General features: G+C 33.9%; 3 protein-coding genes across 12 annotated transcripts in view; 2 read left to right on the top strand and 1 right to left on the bottom strand.

The window, feature by feature from the left end:
- LOC129797635 (cytochrome P450 6A1-like) overlaps nt 1–17,673 on the top strand; it is a 690,618-nt gene that overhangs the window by 133,106 nt on the left and 539,839 nt on the right. The gene's annotated exons all lie outside the window — the stretch shown is intronic.
- Nucleotides 1–17,673, top strand: part of LOC129797630 (cytochrome P450 6a9-like) — a 667,408-nt gene that overhangs the window by 109,896 nt on the left and 539,839 nt on the right. The window lies entirely within an intron of this gene.
- LOC129797447 (sodium/potassium-transporting ATPase subunit alpha) overlaps nt 1–17,673 on the bottom strand; it is a 55,772-nt gene that overhangs the window by 20,719 nt on the left and 17,380 nt on the right. For 4 of the 9 annotated variants that reach the window (XR_008751333.1, XM_055840015.1, XM_055840016.1 and 1 more), the window contains exons 2-7: nt 7,558–7,638; nt 5,404–5,538; nt 5,050–5,316; nt 4,638–4,823; nt 856–2,055; nt 376–771 (exon numbers count right to left, since the gene is read on the bottom strand). Coding sequence is in view for 8 of the 9 variants with exons in the window: in XM_055840015.1 (XP_055695990.1) it covers nt 376–771; nt 856–2,055; nt 4,638–4,823; nt 5,050–5,316; nt 5,404–5,538; nt 7,558–7,638 (2,265 nt within the window). In the remaining variant the exon portion in view is untranslated. Of the gene's footprint in view, nt 1–375; nt 772–855; nt 2,056–4,637; nt 4,824–5,049; nt 5,317–5,403; nt 5,539–5,846; nt 5,868–7,557; nt 7,639–10,269; nt 10,440–12,886; nt 13,079–13,419; nt 13,447–13,715; nt 16,002–17,673 lie in introns of those variants that run through there. The other 5 variants (XM_055840017.1, XM_055840022.1, XM_055840020.1 and 2 more) reach the window with 5 other exon arrangements.

Below are 17,673 nucleotides of genomic sequence, written 5' to 3'. Positions count from 1 at the left end.
TAATTCTTTAGAGATTTAATTTCTTATTGCCATCTCTTGTCCACTTAAAGACATCATACGAGGCACACATTGGAGACAACCATAGATGCTAATCGAGCAAATACTCGACATTCCATGCTCATTTATGTTTTCTTTTTTTTCTTCCAAATTTAATAACTAGTCTTCTCATTTATTATAAATTTTTCTTTCAATTCTATCAATCAAAGCTTTAGGAAATTCCATGTGCCTATGGGGAAATCACTTGAAAAAAAAAACTTAAAGTTCATTACAAATAGGCAATTGCGCGAGGATTAATTCCCGGGACAATTTGCAAAGAGATAACATAACTTTTAGTTTAAAATGTATGTGCACAGAGTAAATAAATCTGGAATTTACCTGTTTGGACACATCAGATCCAGCAATACCCATGGCTACGCCAATGTCGGCCTTCTTGAGAGCTGGAGAATCATTTACACCATCACCAGTTACCGCCACAATGGCACCCATACGCTGGCACCCCTCAACAATGATCAGCTTCTGCTGTGGCGATGTACGGGCAAACACAATTTCAGTGTGATAGCGCAAGATCTCGTCGAGTTGGTCCGATGACAATTCACGAAGCTCAGATCCGTGCACAACAGCGGCCTTAGCTTCACGTGGATTGACCTCGGAAACAGGGATATTGAGACGTTGTGCAATATCCTCGACGGTTTCATTGCCTTCGGAGATAATGCCCACAGATTTGGCGATGGCTTTTGCGGTAATTGGATGATCACCAGTTACCATGATAACCTTTATTGATGTAGGAAGAAATAAAAGAACATAAATTAGTACGAAGGATACAAAAAGCCAATTAAAAAGTTTAAAGAGCCTTACCTTGATACCAGCAGAACGGCATTTGGCCACAGCATCCGGTACAGCAGCACGAGGAGGATCAATCATGGACATGAGTCCAACGAAGCGCAGATTGTCGAGTGGGAAATTGGGATCGTCGGTGTTGAACTTGAATCCAGTGGGGAATTTATCAGATGGCAGGAGGAAGTCACAGAATCCCAACACACGTTCACCCAATCCTCCCAGCTCCAGGTAGGCATTATTGAATGCCTCCTTCATCTCCTCGTCGAGCACCTTCTCCTTTCCATTGATGAAAATACTTGAGCAACGTTCAAGAATACGCTCGGGGGCACCCTTCATCACAAGCAGGTAGCGTGGATCCCCGGAATCTTCAGTTTCATGCACAGACACCTGGTATTTGTTGGTGGAATTGAATGGGATCTCAGCAATCTTCTTATTGCGCTTCCTGATGGACATAACATCGCCAAGAGCCAATTCCATACACTTGAGCAGAGCAGCCTCCGAAGCATCACCACTGACTTCCTTCTTCAAAATCGGAACACCATCTTGACCACCCTTGAACTCAGCCCGATTGCAGAGGGTCGCAATGCGTGAGAGTGCCTTGAATCCAGGGCTGGTACGATCATACTGCACACCAGACTGATCCTCTGTGGTGTCAGCCTCGATGATTTGATTGTCAAACCACATGTGAGCCACAGTCATACGATTCTGCGTTAGGGTGCCCGTCTTGTCGGAGCAAATTGTGGATGTTGACCCAAGAGTTTCCACAGCTTCCAGATTCTTCACGAGGCAATTCTTCGAGGCCATACGCTTAGCTGTTAGTGTAAGACATACAGTGACAGTGGCGAGCAATCCTTCGGGCACATTGGCCACAATGATACCAATGAGGAAGATAACAGCATCCAACCAGTGGTAGCCCAAGATGAAGGCAATAACGAAGAAGGTGACGCCCAAGAAGACAGCCACGCCAGTAATAAGTTGGATAAAGTGGTGGATTTCCTTGGCAATTGGGGTTTCACCCGTATCCAGACCCGATGCCAAACCAGCAATACGTCCCATTACAGTGTGATCACCGCAGCTGATAACGACACCCTTAGCCGTACCCTCAACAGCATTGGTGGAGAAGAAAGCCAAATTCTTTGTCTCAAGTGGATTCTCATGCGTAAATTCGGGGCCTCGGGATTGGGGTTCAGATTCACCAGTCAGGGAAGAGTTGTCCACCTAATGATGGGATAATTATTTTTTTAAAATTAATTCTCTTTCTTTTTATTTTTATTATTTTTAGTTGTAATCCATGTGATTTTTTCAAGGATGGAAAGGACTTCTAAAATGTTTAATTGAACGAATTTTATTTCTTTTATTCATTTAAAAATATTCTCTCCTATCACAGAATATTTCAAAGTTCTTTAATGCAACATTTGATAGTTATATCATAAACTTATAGAGAAAGTTTCTATAGGGAAATCATCAAGAATTATTTTCTTTTATATACAAAGAGTTAAATGTGTTAAATGCATCATTTGGGAGATTTCTTTTATTCAAAAGATGCTCTCTCTCTCCGTCAAAATCTCACGAGTTCAAATTGATTATATAAACTTGGCGTAACCCCAAAAATTCTGTCTTCTTTCATGTAAAACAAAATCATGTTAAAATCATCTTGACCACACACAAGCATGCAGCTTCAAAATTATTTCTGCGATGAATTTATTAATAGAAAATGCAACAATTTCCCTATACCACCCTACTTCTTGTGCCATCTTTCTTCCACTCACGCCCGTACACATCGTAGTCTACACGAAAAATTTTTAGTGGGCTTATATGCATCAATAACCTGACATCAGAGTAAATTTAAGTTCACGCTTGTGGCAAGAATTTTAAATAAATACAAAGAGGTAAAGAAAATCATCAGAGATGAGTTAATTGAAAGCTAAATTGTTTCTAATTGTTTCAATGCACTCACTTCTTGTCCAATAAATATTTCTGGTTTGGTTTATTGTTACTCCCACACATGATGGGAAACTCTGTGATATATACTACGTGGTATACCTTTCAACCATTCATGATTTGAAGTGCGAGACAATTTGCGTAATTTATAAGCCACACATTATAAGCCAATTGTGTCAATTTTGTCAGCTATTGTGTATACCACACAGGAGTCATCAATAATGCACAAGTTTTGTATACTTTACCCAAATGGCAGTAATAAAATAAATAAAATAACGAATTCCCATTGACGTCATTCCGTGACAAAGGGAAACTGATATGCTACCCAAACGCAGCATATTTGCGATAGATATGCAACATTAATGATCTTCCTCCTATACTGAGAAGTGAGATGTTTTTGTCAAAATGACAAAACTATGTGGTAAATACGACACGTTATTTGCAGTGTCCGGTATGGAAAATAGGTCAAATGCAACTACATTAACTACTAGTGATTTTTTTTACTTTACTTTATTCAAGGCTATACCTTATCCAAGTGCTGATGCGAACATTTTCATTAATTGCTAATCAACATAATAAGAATCGATCCAATTTCCCCATAAATTGCGAAGAAAAAAAAAAAACAAGGGAAAAGTTGATGACTTTAGAAATGAACTTGGAACACTTGGAAATGTTTTTTTTCTCGTGTATTGCATAACTTTTTTATGTCACAATTTCTTCGAATGAATTCTGATATATACCTACATATTTCTCGAGAACAAATATGGTATAGAAAGCTCGTGAGAAAATATGTAGGTAAAGCGTCAAAGGCACTTTATCGATAAATTATCTTTTTTTTTTCTTTACCTCCAAATAGAAATTGATCAATTTTCTCACCTACTGCAATATTATAGTTTACGCGCAAAGCTTCAAACAAATATTGCAAATAAACTACTTGACAATATTAGACGCCCCTCTCGTTCACACCAAATGTCTCTCTGCACAATGCACATAACCTTCGGTAATTGCTAGTTTCCATTGCACTTGAAAATTTAGATCACACTCTATACCTACTAAATGCAATGAAATTGACAATAATAGTGAATAAGTATTTGTCAATGGATTGCATATGATACAATGTTCGTTATTCTAAAACTAATGCAATATTATGTATTGTATCATTTTGTATGCTAAATCAATGCTCTAATTGTTCAATTTATATTGGATAAATTAAAAGAACAATCTTAACAAAGTTGCTGTTAAATAATATTTTAAAGAATCTAATTAAAGCTTTCAATTTTCCAAATTGAGGTACATATAAAAATAATTGAAAGAAAATTATCCAACAAATCAGAATTATTTCATCCGAGCCTATATATTTATGCACATAAAATATATAAATATGTAATACTACATATTAATTAAAATGTGAATAAATTTTAACCAAAAATCAGTAGGTTGATATTTCATGGAATAATGCAATGAAATGAATAAATTTTATACAGAGTACAAAAGTCTACTTCCATGATCAATAACTCAGAATAATTGTACTCAAAAGTTGCAAAACTCTTCATTTAAATATTAAAGCCTATCTCAATTTAAAAACTTTTAAACTATTCACTTGGAACAAAGTACCTTCTATAGCTTTTTAGAATAATTTAAAAATCAAATAGCATTCAGAACTTTCTTATACACGTTTTTTTTCCTGATTTCTCTTTTTTTTTGCGCTTGGCTTTATCTTTGAAAGTTATTCATAAACTTTGTCATGTAACACTGAGAAGGTGGAGGATTGTCTTTTGTACTATTCTAAGGGTAGGTAGGTATAGGAGCGAGATAAAAGGTGGTACATTGTAGTGTATAAAAAATAGTTTGAAACTTACCTTAAAGTTCCTTGCTTCAATAATGCGAATATCAGCGGGTATCCTATCGCCAAACTTCACTTCAACAACATCCCCAAGCACTAAATCTTCAGCACGTAGAGTGAGTTTTTCGCCTTCACGGATAACTGTAGCAAACTGGGGCACCATGTTCTTGAATGATTCCATAATTTTGGAACTCTTTGATTCCTGCAATCAATCACATAAATGCCATTAGCATCGTTTTACACGAGAAAACAATTCAATTGAGATATCTCCTCTCCACCCCTCTTCGGGCTTCTTTTTTTCCACTCATCCTTTGTCTCACACCGACTATATGGAAAATTAATTGCAAAGTGGGTCATGTGAGATAAAGGGGGGTTGGTGGGAAAAAAATGCGCGGAGGAGCGGTTGATTTTGCAAGAGTGACACAAACCTGATAATATGAGAAAATGCCCGTAACTATGACTACAGCGGCAAGTACAATACCGAGATAGAGATTATCATCGGATGGCTCCTCGCTCGTGCTGGCCTGAATGGAATAGGCGATAAAGCAGAGAATTGCACCAATCCATAGTAGAAGGGCGAAGCCACCGAATAAATTCTTGCAGAACTTCACCCATTCAGGTGTTTGTTTCGGCGGTGTTAACGCATTCGGTCCATCACGCTCCAAATTCTCCTTTGCCTTAGCATGGCTGAGACCCTACAATATTAACCCAACACCACCAGTCCCCCAATTAAAATCCAATATTCTCAGAATAATCTATTTATATAGCTAAATCTCACTTACATTTTCTGGATGTGTTTGAAATCTCTGATAAAGTTCTTCCGGAGAGATTTTGTGATAATCGATATCTAATTCTTGTTTAAGATCATCCAAATTATCTCCTTTCGCCTTCTTTGCTTTCGCCATTTTGCGCCGAGACTGGATTTTTTTTAAGGGATGAGAAGTTTTTTTTTATTAATAAATTACACGTCAAATCTGTCATGCAATTTGAAAAATCATATTTGAGGGAAAAAAGGAAAATCATTTTCCGCAACCATAAATCTCTCAAAGTCACACCAATTTTCATTCCACACATCACACACACACATAAATAAAATAACAAATTTTGAAGAAAAAACTTTTTTTATGATAAAAAATAGATAAAATCAAGTCCAAATTTTGGTTGGTTTTCCTATTATATGTTTTATTAGAAAGATTCACAAGAAGGAAGAAAATATCGATTTTACCCGTGAGAAGAATCCAATGCAACTGAAACGTCTGCCACGTTTTTCATTGTCTTTTATAAAGTTGCTATCAATTAATTCCCTTAAAGATAGGTCGTCGAAACATTCTCTTACACAAGCTGACAAGATACTCAGGTAATTGTAAAAATATAACTTTGATTAAATTGATAACATTTTTATTCTTTCTCTCAAAAGCTTTCAATTGCTCTTTAGAGCTTTTTTTCAATACTTTAAACCTTCGATAAATAAATGTTTGAAATATATTTTATACATAAAGCCAGAAGACGTTATTATCTATTTATCTATATTGATTACGTAAAACAATTAAAATTTTATATAATTTCCCAACCAAAATTTGTTCATTGAAACTCACACACACACACTCGCATATAAATCACCAAGGATAGGAATTTTACACATAAATATTTTAGCTTTTAGTGATATGAATAAAATAATTTATACATTATGTTGTTTTTAGATCTCATATTCCTCTTCATTTGCCACAAAACACACAACTTGAATAACAATTGAGCCTGTTTACATATTCAACCATACCTTTTCCTTCGGTTTCTTCCCCATTTTCTTTTTTTTTCTTTTACCAGAGATTTGTACTCCTTTTTTTGTTATTCAACAGAAAAGTCCTTTCTACCTTCACTTCCAAGGGTAGGGATCTCTTTTACTTCTTTTTACAATTTAATTTAATGCACTACTTTGATAATGAACATATGGCAAAATGATTGTTTAATTAACCGGCTTTTCATTTATTGACAGCATTCCAAAAAAAAAAGTAGCATGCTGGAACTTTTTCAATAAAAAGCCAAAAAAGTGCAAAAGTTGCATTTAAAAATTATTTTGCTTTTAAGTACACATTGTCAGTTGAGCTTAAGAAGAAAATAAATCGATAAAAAATTATATTTATTTTAAAGATTTTTATCGTTAATGTTGACACAAAAATGTTTCAAAAATTTACAAAAAGAAAAAGAATTCTCTGAAATCTTAAACAAAATTTTAATATTTCATAACAGAATGAAGAAAATTTTATCTTTTCGATAAACTTTTAAAATTAATCCTTTGATATTAAATTTAGGCTTTACTAATTTATTTTAAGAAAAATTTTTGCTTTAATCATTTTCAGTGTAATCTGTGTACTTAAGAACTTATATAATTTAAGGCTTATTACTTAAGAACTTACAAGCACATTATCTTAAATATCATAAATAGATATTTTTAAATGCGATATCTCAACAAAATGCAAAAAAGAAAAATTCCTTGTGAGACAAAAGAAAAATAAACTGATTATTATTAGATTTATTAGATTTATTTTATTCAGGTACTTTTTTTTACAATTTCGCACCGTATAATTTAAAAAATAAACTGAAGTGCCTTCAAGAAACATTAAAATGCTATATCTCTTGAAGTAGGTTTTCTGCATTGAAATTGGAATTAATGGTGGGGAATAATGTCAAGCAAAATGTGGCAAAATATATGGTTAAACGTGAGACTATTTTATCATTATACACTAAAAAAAAAGATAATGAAATGAGAAACGTGCAAAAGCAATTTATTAGTATTTTCATTAAGGCTACGGTGCAATTTTAACTAAAATATTTAACTCTTTCTCTCTTTAGAATGTATAGAAAAAGTGAAGTAGTTGTTTAGTGTATGTCTTATAAAGAGAGTGTAGAGGATTTATTGATAAATTTTTGATTGGTACCTTGTACAGTCCATCGGCAGTAATATTGTCATCTTGCACTGCTGCCACAGTGGCGACTCGGTATGAGTCCGTCCTTCCATGCTAATGTTTTATGGGTTTACAGAGTATGGATTTTTGTGTGTGATTTTTTTGGGTAGAATGGTCACAATAAAACATGAAACAGAAAAAGCACAAACACAAAATTATGATAAAACAATGCTTAATGTGATAAATAAATCATTCCTTAAATCTAAATTAAATATAAAATGTAAAAATATTTTAACAAAATAATTCATCAGAAGCAAGTTGCAACTTATGTAATTCATCGATGGAGAAATAAAATCCATGATTTTTTTTCTGCATAGCTTCTTGCACGTACTAATGGTAGTGAGGATTTTCATTTTTTTTATTAAAAATTCTAGAGGCAGGCAAAATGGTTTCAGGCAGAGTTAAAGAAACAAAAAAATAACGAGCAAATGCACAATAAAAGTCTAATAAAATTGCTATATATTGTGTCAGATGGAGGGTAAAAGTTTGCAAATTTCTTCAATTACACCCCATTTGGGGTAGAACGAACTTGGACTCCGTGGCGCTATGGGGGTAAATCGAGGGTTGCCCCATTCTATATAGAGAACTTTCATTAAAATTAAATATCTCAAATTTCTTTGCATTCTCCCATCATAGAATCACTCGTAAATCACATAAATACAGAAAAAGGGAACTTTATCGTGGGAAAAGCTAAATTTTCTCCATGAAAAGCGAAATTTTCCTTACATCACTCCCCGATGTTACGTAATCGAGTTGGTAATGCTTCCAGTAGAAGAACACTCAAAAGTGCCACTCGAACCAATGAAGTTTCACACACTTTACAGTAAAAGCACCACCCTTTTTGCACTTTTCCGCAAATCTCTGCACTTTGGGCAATTGAAAATTGCAAATTTTCACACCCGAAAAGTCAAGGAAACTCTGTTAAATTCCCAACATTCGGCCCGTGAAGGATTGCAACACCAACCACTCTTTGCGACTCTGGCAAGCCCCGTGGAAGTATACTCTCCTGCTCTCTCTCACTCTCAATACTGGACAGAAAGAATACTGGAGAGGAATGTTCTGAAATATATTGGAAAATGAAAGCTTTCCATTCGAAAATCTTTCCAGTTTCACCCTTCCAGGAGAGAGTCAAAGCAACACTGCCAATGTATGCACCCAGAAGTTGCAGGAGCTGTCGGCTCTTTTCGAATGTGCTTTTTTCCACCGTGATCAATATGGAAGTTTCTTGGGGGTTGATGGTTCTATAGTTGCACACTCACCCGCATTGCTGGAAAGATTCTCGATGCGAGAGAGAGTGAGAGAAAATTTTGCACAATCGATTCGGTTACGTGAAAATGTCTCTCAAAGAGAAAATGTTACTGGGCACCAAAATTAACTGTCCCATGTGAAATTGCGAGAATTAGAAGGATGGAAAAAATTATTGAAAAATATCTTTAATCTTCATTTGAGAAAATGAATTGAATTGATAGAAGATTTGCGTTGAAGAATTTGTGAAAGAAATCTCAATTCAAAATTCTTTGGAGGGAAATCTAAATTCTAAACAAGATAATTTGAAGAAAGGTAATTTTCTGAAGAAAACTAAAGCTTTAGAAGCTTTGAAAGCTTTTAATACAGGTACAATAAATTTCGAAAATTTGTAAGTACTTCACTTCAAAGCCTTTCAAACTTCGGATAAAGTTAAAACCCCTTTGGAGACATTTATTAAAAAATACCCTGTAAGAGAGATAAACTTTCAGACAAAAGCTTTCTCATGGAATAAAATGAAATTGAGAATCCTCCATGGGCATGCGCTTTTACCAATTTTCCAGTCCCAGTCTCATCATTTTCTCACTCACACACCCATCTTTCTCGAAGAAGAAAAACTCAATTTCCCACGACCCTCCACATAACTTTTCCAGGGCGCATGTAGATGGAAAGTATTAAAGATTGTAATGGAATCATCACCGTACAAGTTTCAGGAAGTTTTTCCGACTAAAAAATCCATTAAATTGGCATAAGTTTTTTGTTGTGTTTCAAGCAACACTAAACTATCGCTATCATCCTATTTTATGTAGATTTCGCAATACTTTAAATGGGAAATTATATATACTCATGCGGTATTACAATTGAGCACACCCCTCGGTGGCCTCACAGAGCCGGCAAAGTGTCGCACAATTCTATTGCATAATCCATCCACATCAAAGGTCAGGAAGAATCATTTTTATGCAAACTTCCTCCGAAATCCCATTGAGATTTATCATTCAATCATTTGCCAATGAAGACACATTGATTAACACATTTAATGGGATTTTTATCTCTTTGCAAACTTTTTCCTCTCCATATAGGATTCTAATGGAAAATTGGAAAATCATGTTGTATGTATGTATGTATGCATAACATGTAAAATCACATACTCTTTTTTTTTAAACATAGTGAAACATTGTTTTCTAACCCTTTTTCGATGACTTGAGCTGATTTAGGAGTACAACACTCGACAAAAACTTCTCTTATAAATTAAAAAATTAAAATTAATTTCATAATTTGTTAGGGAAAACAAAAAATCAAGACCTTGTACAAATAAAAAAAAGGATGACAAAAACATTAAAGACAAGGCACAGAACAAGATCATTTTATACCTCAGACATTCACTCATTTATTATGATGGGAAAGTAAGAGGATTTTATGAATAAATTCATTTTTACGTACTTTCTGTGTTGGTCGTTACAGATTCTATTGATTTTGAGTTTTTAAATATTTTTAAAACTATTTTTTTTTTAAATATTTTTCTATTTAGAGAATTAGATTGCCGTGCTATCCTGCAAACACAATCAGATCCTTTCTTCTCAGCCTGTATCACACACGGCGCGTGGTTATCACTGAAGGGAGGTACAATAAAATATTATTTGTTATATTTTACAAAAAAGCAGATTAAATGAAAAAAAATGTTTTTTAATTTAATTATAATCCCAATTTTAATTTTAAAATTTATCACAAATCTTCTGTATCCATTTCACTATATCAAACTATCGAAATGAATCAGAGAGTATCATAGCTGGTAGTTTAACATTTAAATTCAATGTGAAACAGTGTTGATACACTTGGTATTATTCAAATTAAAAAAAATCAAATGCAATTGTATTTAGCACAAAAGCACTTATGGGGCATTATATAACACTTGTATTCGCAATGAATATAAAGTCAATCAATTATTTTTCGCAATATATGTAGCAAATGTATGTGACATAGAGAGAGCGCCTCATGCGCGAAAGGGTATCCTGTGCTCTATAATTTCTTTACCAACCCCCCCCCCCCCTTTTTGAGTGGCTTCTCTCTATCTCATCATCACCATCATCAATGTTAAACACTCATTGCATAGTCCGTCATTGTCCCGTGAATCAGAGCCAATTGACGCAATGACTCTCACACAATTCTTCACTATATTATTTTCTAAAATAATTCCCTGTCGCTCAATAGAGCGCAAAATTGTACCAAGTACACGAGTGTGTGATAATGTGGGTCATGTTTTTCCTGTCGCGACATTTTATAATATCCCACCAATCATCCAAAATCCATAATCAATTTTTTTTGCCCAACTGCTGGGCAAAAATATTTGGGAAATTGCAAACATATTTGTAAACAAAAAAAAATATAATTGTCTGTTAAACCTTCATTATGGGGATATGTAGTTAAGTTCTGCTATTGATTTTTCATAAAAAGTAAAACAAGTTCCTATAGAATGAAAGAATTCTCAAATATCAGGCATAATATCGAATATCAACGTTATTATCTATCATTCAATTAATTATTAATAATAATTTAATCTGTAGGAATAACAAATTGAACCCTAAAGAAATATTCTTTCCATGAAATTCTTTTCCACCCCAACATTTTTTTTTATAGAATGATTGTTTTTAGATTCTTCTTTTAGCATGTAATTAACAGTGGAAAATATAGAATTTATTTTCATTTTAGAATCACGTAAAATCCATCTTTCTCTGGCATTTTCCAGCTTTTAATTTTTTTTTTACAATGAACTTGACACAGACTATATACATACATATATGTATGTGCGATAAGACATATTTTTTTATCAGAGAAAAAAGTGTCTGTTACACATTTGCATAAACACAGTGTATGGTAAAAATATCTGTGACAATCTGCGCAAGGTGTATGGTTTGATCGTAAACAGAAATTGTTAATTAAAACCACAAGACGTCATTTATAGTTCGGGGAAAAGGTAAAAACCACGAGATATGTATTACCACCTTGTGACATCGATAGTTTTTTCTCTATAATGTTTTTTTCCCTCTAATAAAATTGTACGTATTTTAAATAAAATATTTGTTTTCATAGTGATGGGATAAACAAAAAAATATTTATAAATCTCCATTTCCTTTTTAACTTCTCATTCGCATTAAATGTGAGGAGAAAAGAAGACCGTGATAGTAAATCACTTTCATTAATTTCACAATGCAACTAAAAAAAAACTTGTGGCAACTAATTTATGCAAGTTTTTTACCTTACAAATCTCTTTGGGGATTTTCCATTCTACCTTCCTCTCGCATGGCTCTTGGTATTTAATGCAAAATAGCAACAACCTTCCTTCGGTCTAACTTTTTTTTTGCAAGAGGTTTAATGTCCTCATTAAAATTCATCGTGAAATTCATTTTTCTTAAATTAAATAAAAAAATACTGCGGGAATCATCTTCTGTTTGCTAGCCTATAGATAAGAATTTAATCAGTATCTCACTCCATATCTTTCCTGAGACAAGAATATTATCTTTGTCTTTAATGAGTTAGGCTTATTTGAGCAAAAATTTATGTCAAAATCCCATAGAATTAAATTAAAATATAGACAAAGAATGGATAAAAGAAATTACATAAAAATCTCCTTATGCGAATGGAGAAGAGAGAGAGTTTCTTGTTGAAAACTCATTTTTCTTAATCATCCACAAAATGTTGGGGTAGGAAAGACATCACATCATCACCATAATGATGATAATATTCATGGGAAATAGAATAAATAGAAAATCAATAAATATTTTATCATGTAGCCACATTTTCACACACTATAATCAAATACATATCGCCATGAAAGTTCTTGAAGATTTAGAAGCTGAGACGACTCTCTTTCTCTCACTTCTCTCTCCCCGCATAAACATAATATTCTCTTTTTTGTGGAGAGAAAATCAATCGATAAACATTTCTCCTTGGGGAAAATGAGTTTTTCACGTAAGAGCTTCTTGTCTTTTTTTTCCCTATCTCATTGGAATCTTCAATGATTCTGAATTTTTGTCTATCCTTGATTTTGAAAACAATTCACCTTTAGGCTGTATTTAGATGAAATTCATTTACTCATTTTGCCGCATCAAGAGAAATCGTCATGTAGAACTTTATGACGTAATTAAGTCCATTTTGTAAGAAGAAGAAAAAAACTCAAGCACAGGGATTTTATAAATGTTTCACAATTTATAGCGCACAAAACGCGACGGCCACAGAGTTCATTTATTAATAATCACTCTAAATTTTCGTTTAGAGATAAAGCATGTTGAATATATTTTGGTTCGAACAATCCCAAAAGCTTCGTTATTTTATTTTATATTCTCTGTTAAATCTTTTGCAGAGATCTTTCTGCAAAATAACATTGGAGAATGAAGCTTCCAATGACACCAAATAGCGCAAAGCAGAAGTGTTTTTTTTTTAAATCAGTGTGTACGTGCTCATATAATGTCATCCTAAACAATATATTAGGACATTTTTTGCATAAATTTAGTTGATATTTCACTCATATTTTTGTATGAAAATGCAATTTAAAAAAAAAATACACTAAACGAGAGTAGTGTGTTGGAGACCTACCTTGTCTGACATGTCCGTATGCGCCTCGAAAATGGGGTTGCGCAACAATATATTATTGTAAAATCCAAAAATAAATTCTAATTTGTCCTATAGCAGCTTAAAATATCGAGGCTAGAATCCTAACCAACAGACTCTCTCTTGCGTACCGACACTCTCGCTCACAACAAGCTCTTTTTTTTCAATCTTAATTGGGGTGAAAAAAACACACAAAAATGAAAAAAAAAAAAACAAAAAGGATTTTTGCAAGCAAGTAAAAAATCAATACACTTTTCTATTGAGGTAGACTTAAGACGTACATTTGATAGATTAACTGGGGTCCTTGGGTAACAATCGACTGAGAGTAGGAGACTGCTACTCCCACTGAATAACTTCCTTTTATTGCCACAAAACTAATCCACGGGATTCAGTTGGGATCACTCAAACACTTTACTCCTGCGTTGAATGAAAATGGGGAAGATGAGAAATTCTTCACCAACTGTGTTACACAATTTTTCGAATTAACTTCACACTATAATATCATATTAATGAGAATTTTCATACGATTTTTCACTAGGAATTTTCAGCTTTATTCTTTTCTCCTTCTATCTGCGGACACTTTGGGCGCAAAATATTCCGTTGTCACTCGATGAACAAAAGTGGGATAGGTTCTTGAAGAGAGAACCTTCCAGAAAGGTACACTACCGACCCAATTAAGGATTTGGCAATCCTTAATATGATTTTCTTTTCAATTTTTTTTCTCACAAGATTAACTTGTGTCCCCTACACGTCCTCCCTTATTTTTTTTTACAGCGAGGGTTCAGAACTCCACCTCTCTCCTCCTAAGGTATCCAGCTGGGCTCAACCCTATTCCTCTCTCTCTGTACCACCTACCGAGAGATGAACCGAACTGATTTATATTGAAAAACGCCGCGCGACTTGAATGTTGCAGGATCGGCGCTCGACTGACTTCAATTTTTCCACTGTCGCACCAGCAAACCCCACATTGGGGAGCACAATCTCATCGTATTCATCTGTATTCGTATGCCAACACATTCAACCGAAAAACACCATTCGTGCCCCAATCGTATCAACTTCTTGGTGTATTGGTACTTGTTGGATCTCTTCGCATGCGAAGGCAGAAAGAAGAACAAAAAAAAATTCTACGTGTATTAAATCGTCTCCACTTCCTCTCCCCAACACTATCTGGGATGAATTGATAAGGAAACCAAGGAAAAATGCCAAATAGTTACTCAGGGGCGGCAAATGAGTGTGGGTGCTAAATTTTTGTCATCCCATTCCCATTTTGGGATCAAAATGACCCCAAAGAGCCACCATTATGCTCCACAATCATCTCTTTCCCACAACCTTCCCCCACACATATTAGCTCTAAAGCTATATGGAACTTTAGCCACCCGCAAGTAAAGCTTTCCTCCTCACATGCGAGCTTTTTACCGCGCGAGACAGAGATAACATGGTGTGCCATATTGAACGGCTGTTCTGCGCCTGAAATGACGTCACACTGCGTCACGGCGCGATTCCATTGGCGTCGTCACTTTGAGAGAACCACAAGCACGAAAAAGGGATGAAAAAAAAATGTCCACCCTTGAGAAGAAAGCCCCTTTTTTGCAGTTCTCCAATAAATCAAGGGGAAAAAAGTTCGAGACAGATTAAATTTCGGGAAACCCTTCAATGCCCTATACTCAGATTAATTCATTCGCATACACCGGATTTCCACGCAGAGAATGAGAGCCCTTGCACATAGTGCAAAAAAAACTATATACATGACCATATGTATATAAGTATTTAATTAATTGACATTGAAATAGACAAGGCCAAAATTTTCTCAACACTCAATTGAACCACATGATCCACATTGGGAATCAACTTGCACATTTACACACCACCGATACAAAATCGAAGTTTTTGTTGTAAAGTCAGAGTGGTTTAAAAAACACGATTATATAATAGCCCCAGAGTTCATTCAGCAAAAATCAATAGACACGGAGCTAAGAGCCAGCGGAGTACTTGTGTGCGATATTGTAGAAAAGATCAGTGCAGTTTGGAGGGAGAGTATAGAATTTAATTTGTTTTAAAAAATCATCACAGAGTCCTTCCGTTTCCGTTTTATCTCCACCACACACGTATAGAACGTACTACACACATAGGGTGGATATACAAAAAAAGTAGCAGATATATTATATAGAAGATTCGCTCTTGTATTTTTTTTTTACTTCAATGAACACCAAAAGCACGAGAAACATCGTAAAACACTGAATGTGAATTTTTGTATAAACACTACCTTAATAAACACACCATCTAAAATGTTACTCCGAACCGGAATTTTTGGTAGCTTTTAATATATGGATTATGCAAAATTCTTGATACAAACCGAGATTTTTTTTCAGTTCTCCACACCTAAAAGAACCAGAACTGACTATACGTAAAAAAAATTTGCGATTCTTTTTGCTTGACGTAAATCTCTTGAACCACGGGAATTCCCAATAAACAAAAAACAGCTTGATTTGAAATGGATCGGTTTTTTGTATCTTGACCGCAAAAAGAAAAATACAAATAGGTATAAAATTGAATATTTTTTTAAAGGGGAATCACGTGTAGATAACAATTTTAACGATTTTTGACTTTTGACCTCGAAAAATAAATTTAAAGCGTTAATCTAAACGATTTGATTCAATTTTCTTCAGAGCTTTGGTTTCCTTAATTTTAAGAATTCTTTCGTTTTTATAAAAGAAATGTAGCATAACCTTCCCTGTGTTATCCAACATTTTATTGTGTTTAATCAGTAGATTAGAAGAATTTTTTTCTAACATTATACAATACTAACATCGAGCAATTCTAACCGGAAAATTGATTTTAAACTCAATATAAAAAAAGCTTTTCATGTAACTATGATTCCATTAAAAGGACAAGAAGTTACACTACAGAAGATAGAAGTTATGAAGCTTATTTTGGTCTGAATTATGTGATTTATTTAAATGTGATATTAACCTAACCTACATAATTCTTTAATTTTTCTTTCCAGTTGTTATTCTTTTTGTTTTACTTTAGGTAATCATATATTTTTTATTTGAAGTAATATTTTTCAAATGTTGAATTTCCTGAATTTAAATATACAAATATCTATATTGTACGTACACACATACACATAATGTAGGTATATCATATCTACTTGAGTAGTAGGTATATATTATGAGGTTGATTTTGACACGTTGAATATTCTTAATCACATGTGAATAGATTGAGGGAATTCTTAAAGCTAAACTGAATAGAATGTATGTAAATGAGACAACCTGACTTTGGAATTAATTTTCTTGTGCTCAACGCGAAGAGAAGCCACAATTTATCCAGAGCTGAAGATAAAAGCACAATATAATCAATTTCACAGTGATATTCGTACCGATTCACACAAATGGACTTTAAACGCACAACAATTGGCTCCTTCCGGGCATCTCTTTACTAACGATCAAATGGAGATTTTTCGCTCTCATACATCCGCATTGGCAAATATTGTCCCAATGTCTCGAAGGAGTGCGCGTTGTTCAAACACATGAGGGTTGAGAATGAAGAGAGAAAATAAAAATTCGCCCAGACACTATAGAAAACCTTCAGTGGATTCACTTCATCGAATTTACTCGTTAATGATGGAATTTATTCATATTTACACTTTGATGGCCAAAGAAACCCGCGGGAGATGTTGGGGAAGTTCGATGGAAATTTCCAAACTGGGAGAAATAAAAGGTATAACAAATTCACATGGAGACAGAGAAAACAAACAAGTTGTATCTCTTCGAAATTAAGACTTTACGACTTCTTTCCTTACAACCAATTGTATATATGTCACATATTTTATGTTTGTTACCTTTTATTGGGTTCATGCTTTACTACAGCAATGAGACAATTATTACGTACAACCTATCGCGTTTCTTTTGCTATTTTATGTTGAATTTATCAATTGATAAGAAACCTTTCTGGTTGATGATCTTATATATTATTTGAACTTTCAATTCAAAGATAATCAATTGTTTAAATATGTGAAGAAATCTATTATTTTAGTAAAGAACTGATGAAGATTCCTTGAAGATCCGAAACATTTTTTAAGCAATAAATTACTTCTAGTTAATGTACTAAAGTTATCTTTAAGTTTATCTTTATATTCAAAGTCAAGATCAACCTCTGCTAATAAATTTCATTATAAGAACTTTCTTAAATTTTTTTTTCAACAGATTTTTTTTTCTCAGAAACAATGAATTGAAGAAT

This window comes from Lutzomyia longipalpis, chromosome 1 (assembly GCF_024334085.1).
Source record: "Lutzomyia longipalpis isolate SR_M1_2022 chromosome 1, ASM2433408v1".
Classification (NCBI taxonomy): Eukaryota; Metazoa; Arthropoda; class Insecta; order Diptera; family Psychodidae; genus Lutzomyia; species Lutzomyia longipalpis.
Note: the sequence above shows the minus strand (reverse complement) of the source record. Positions and strands in the feature narration are given on the sequence as shown.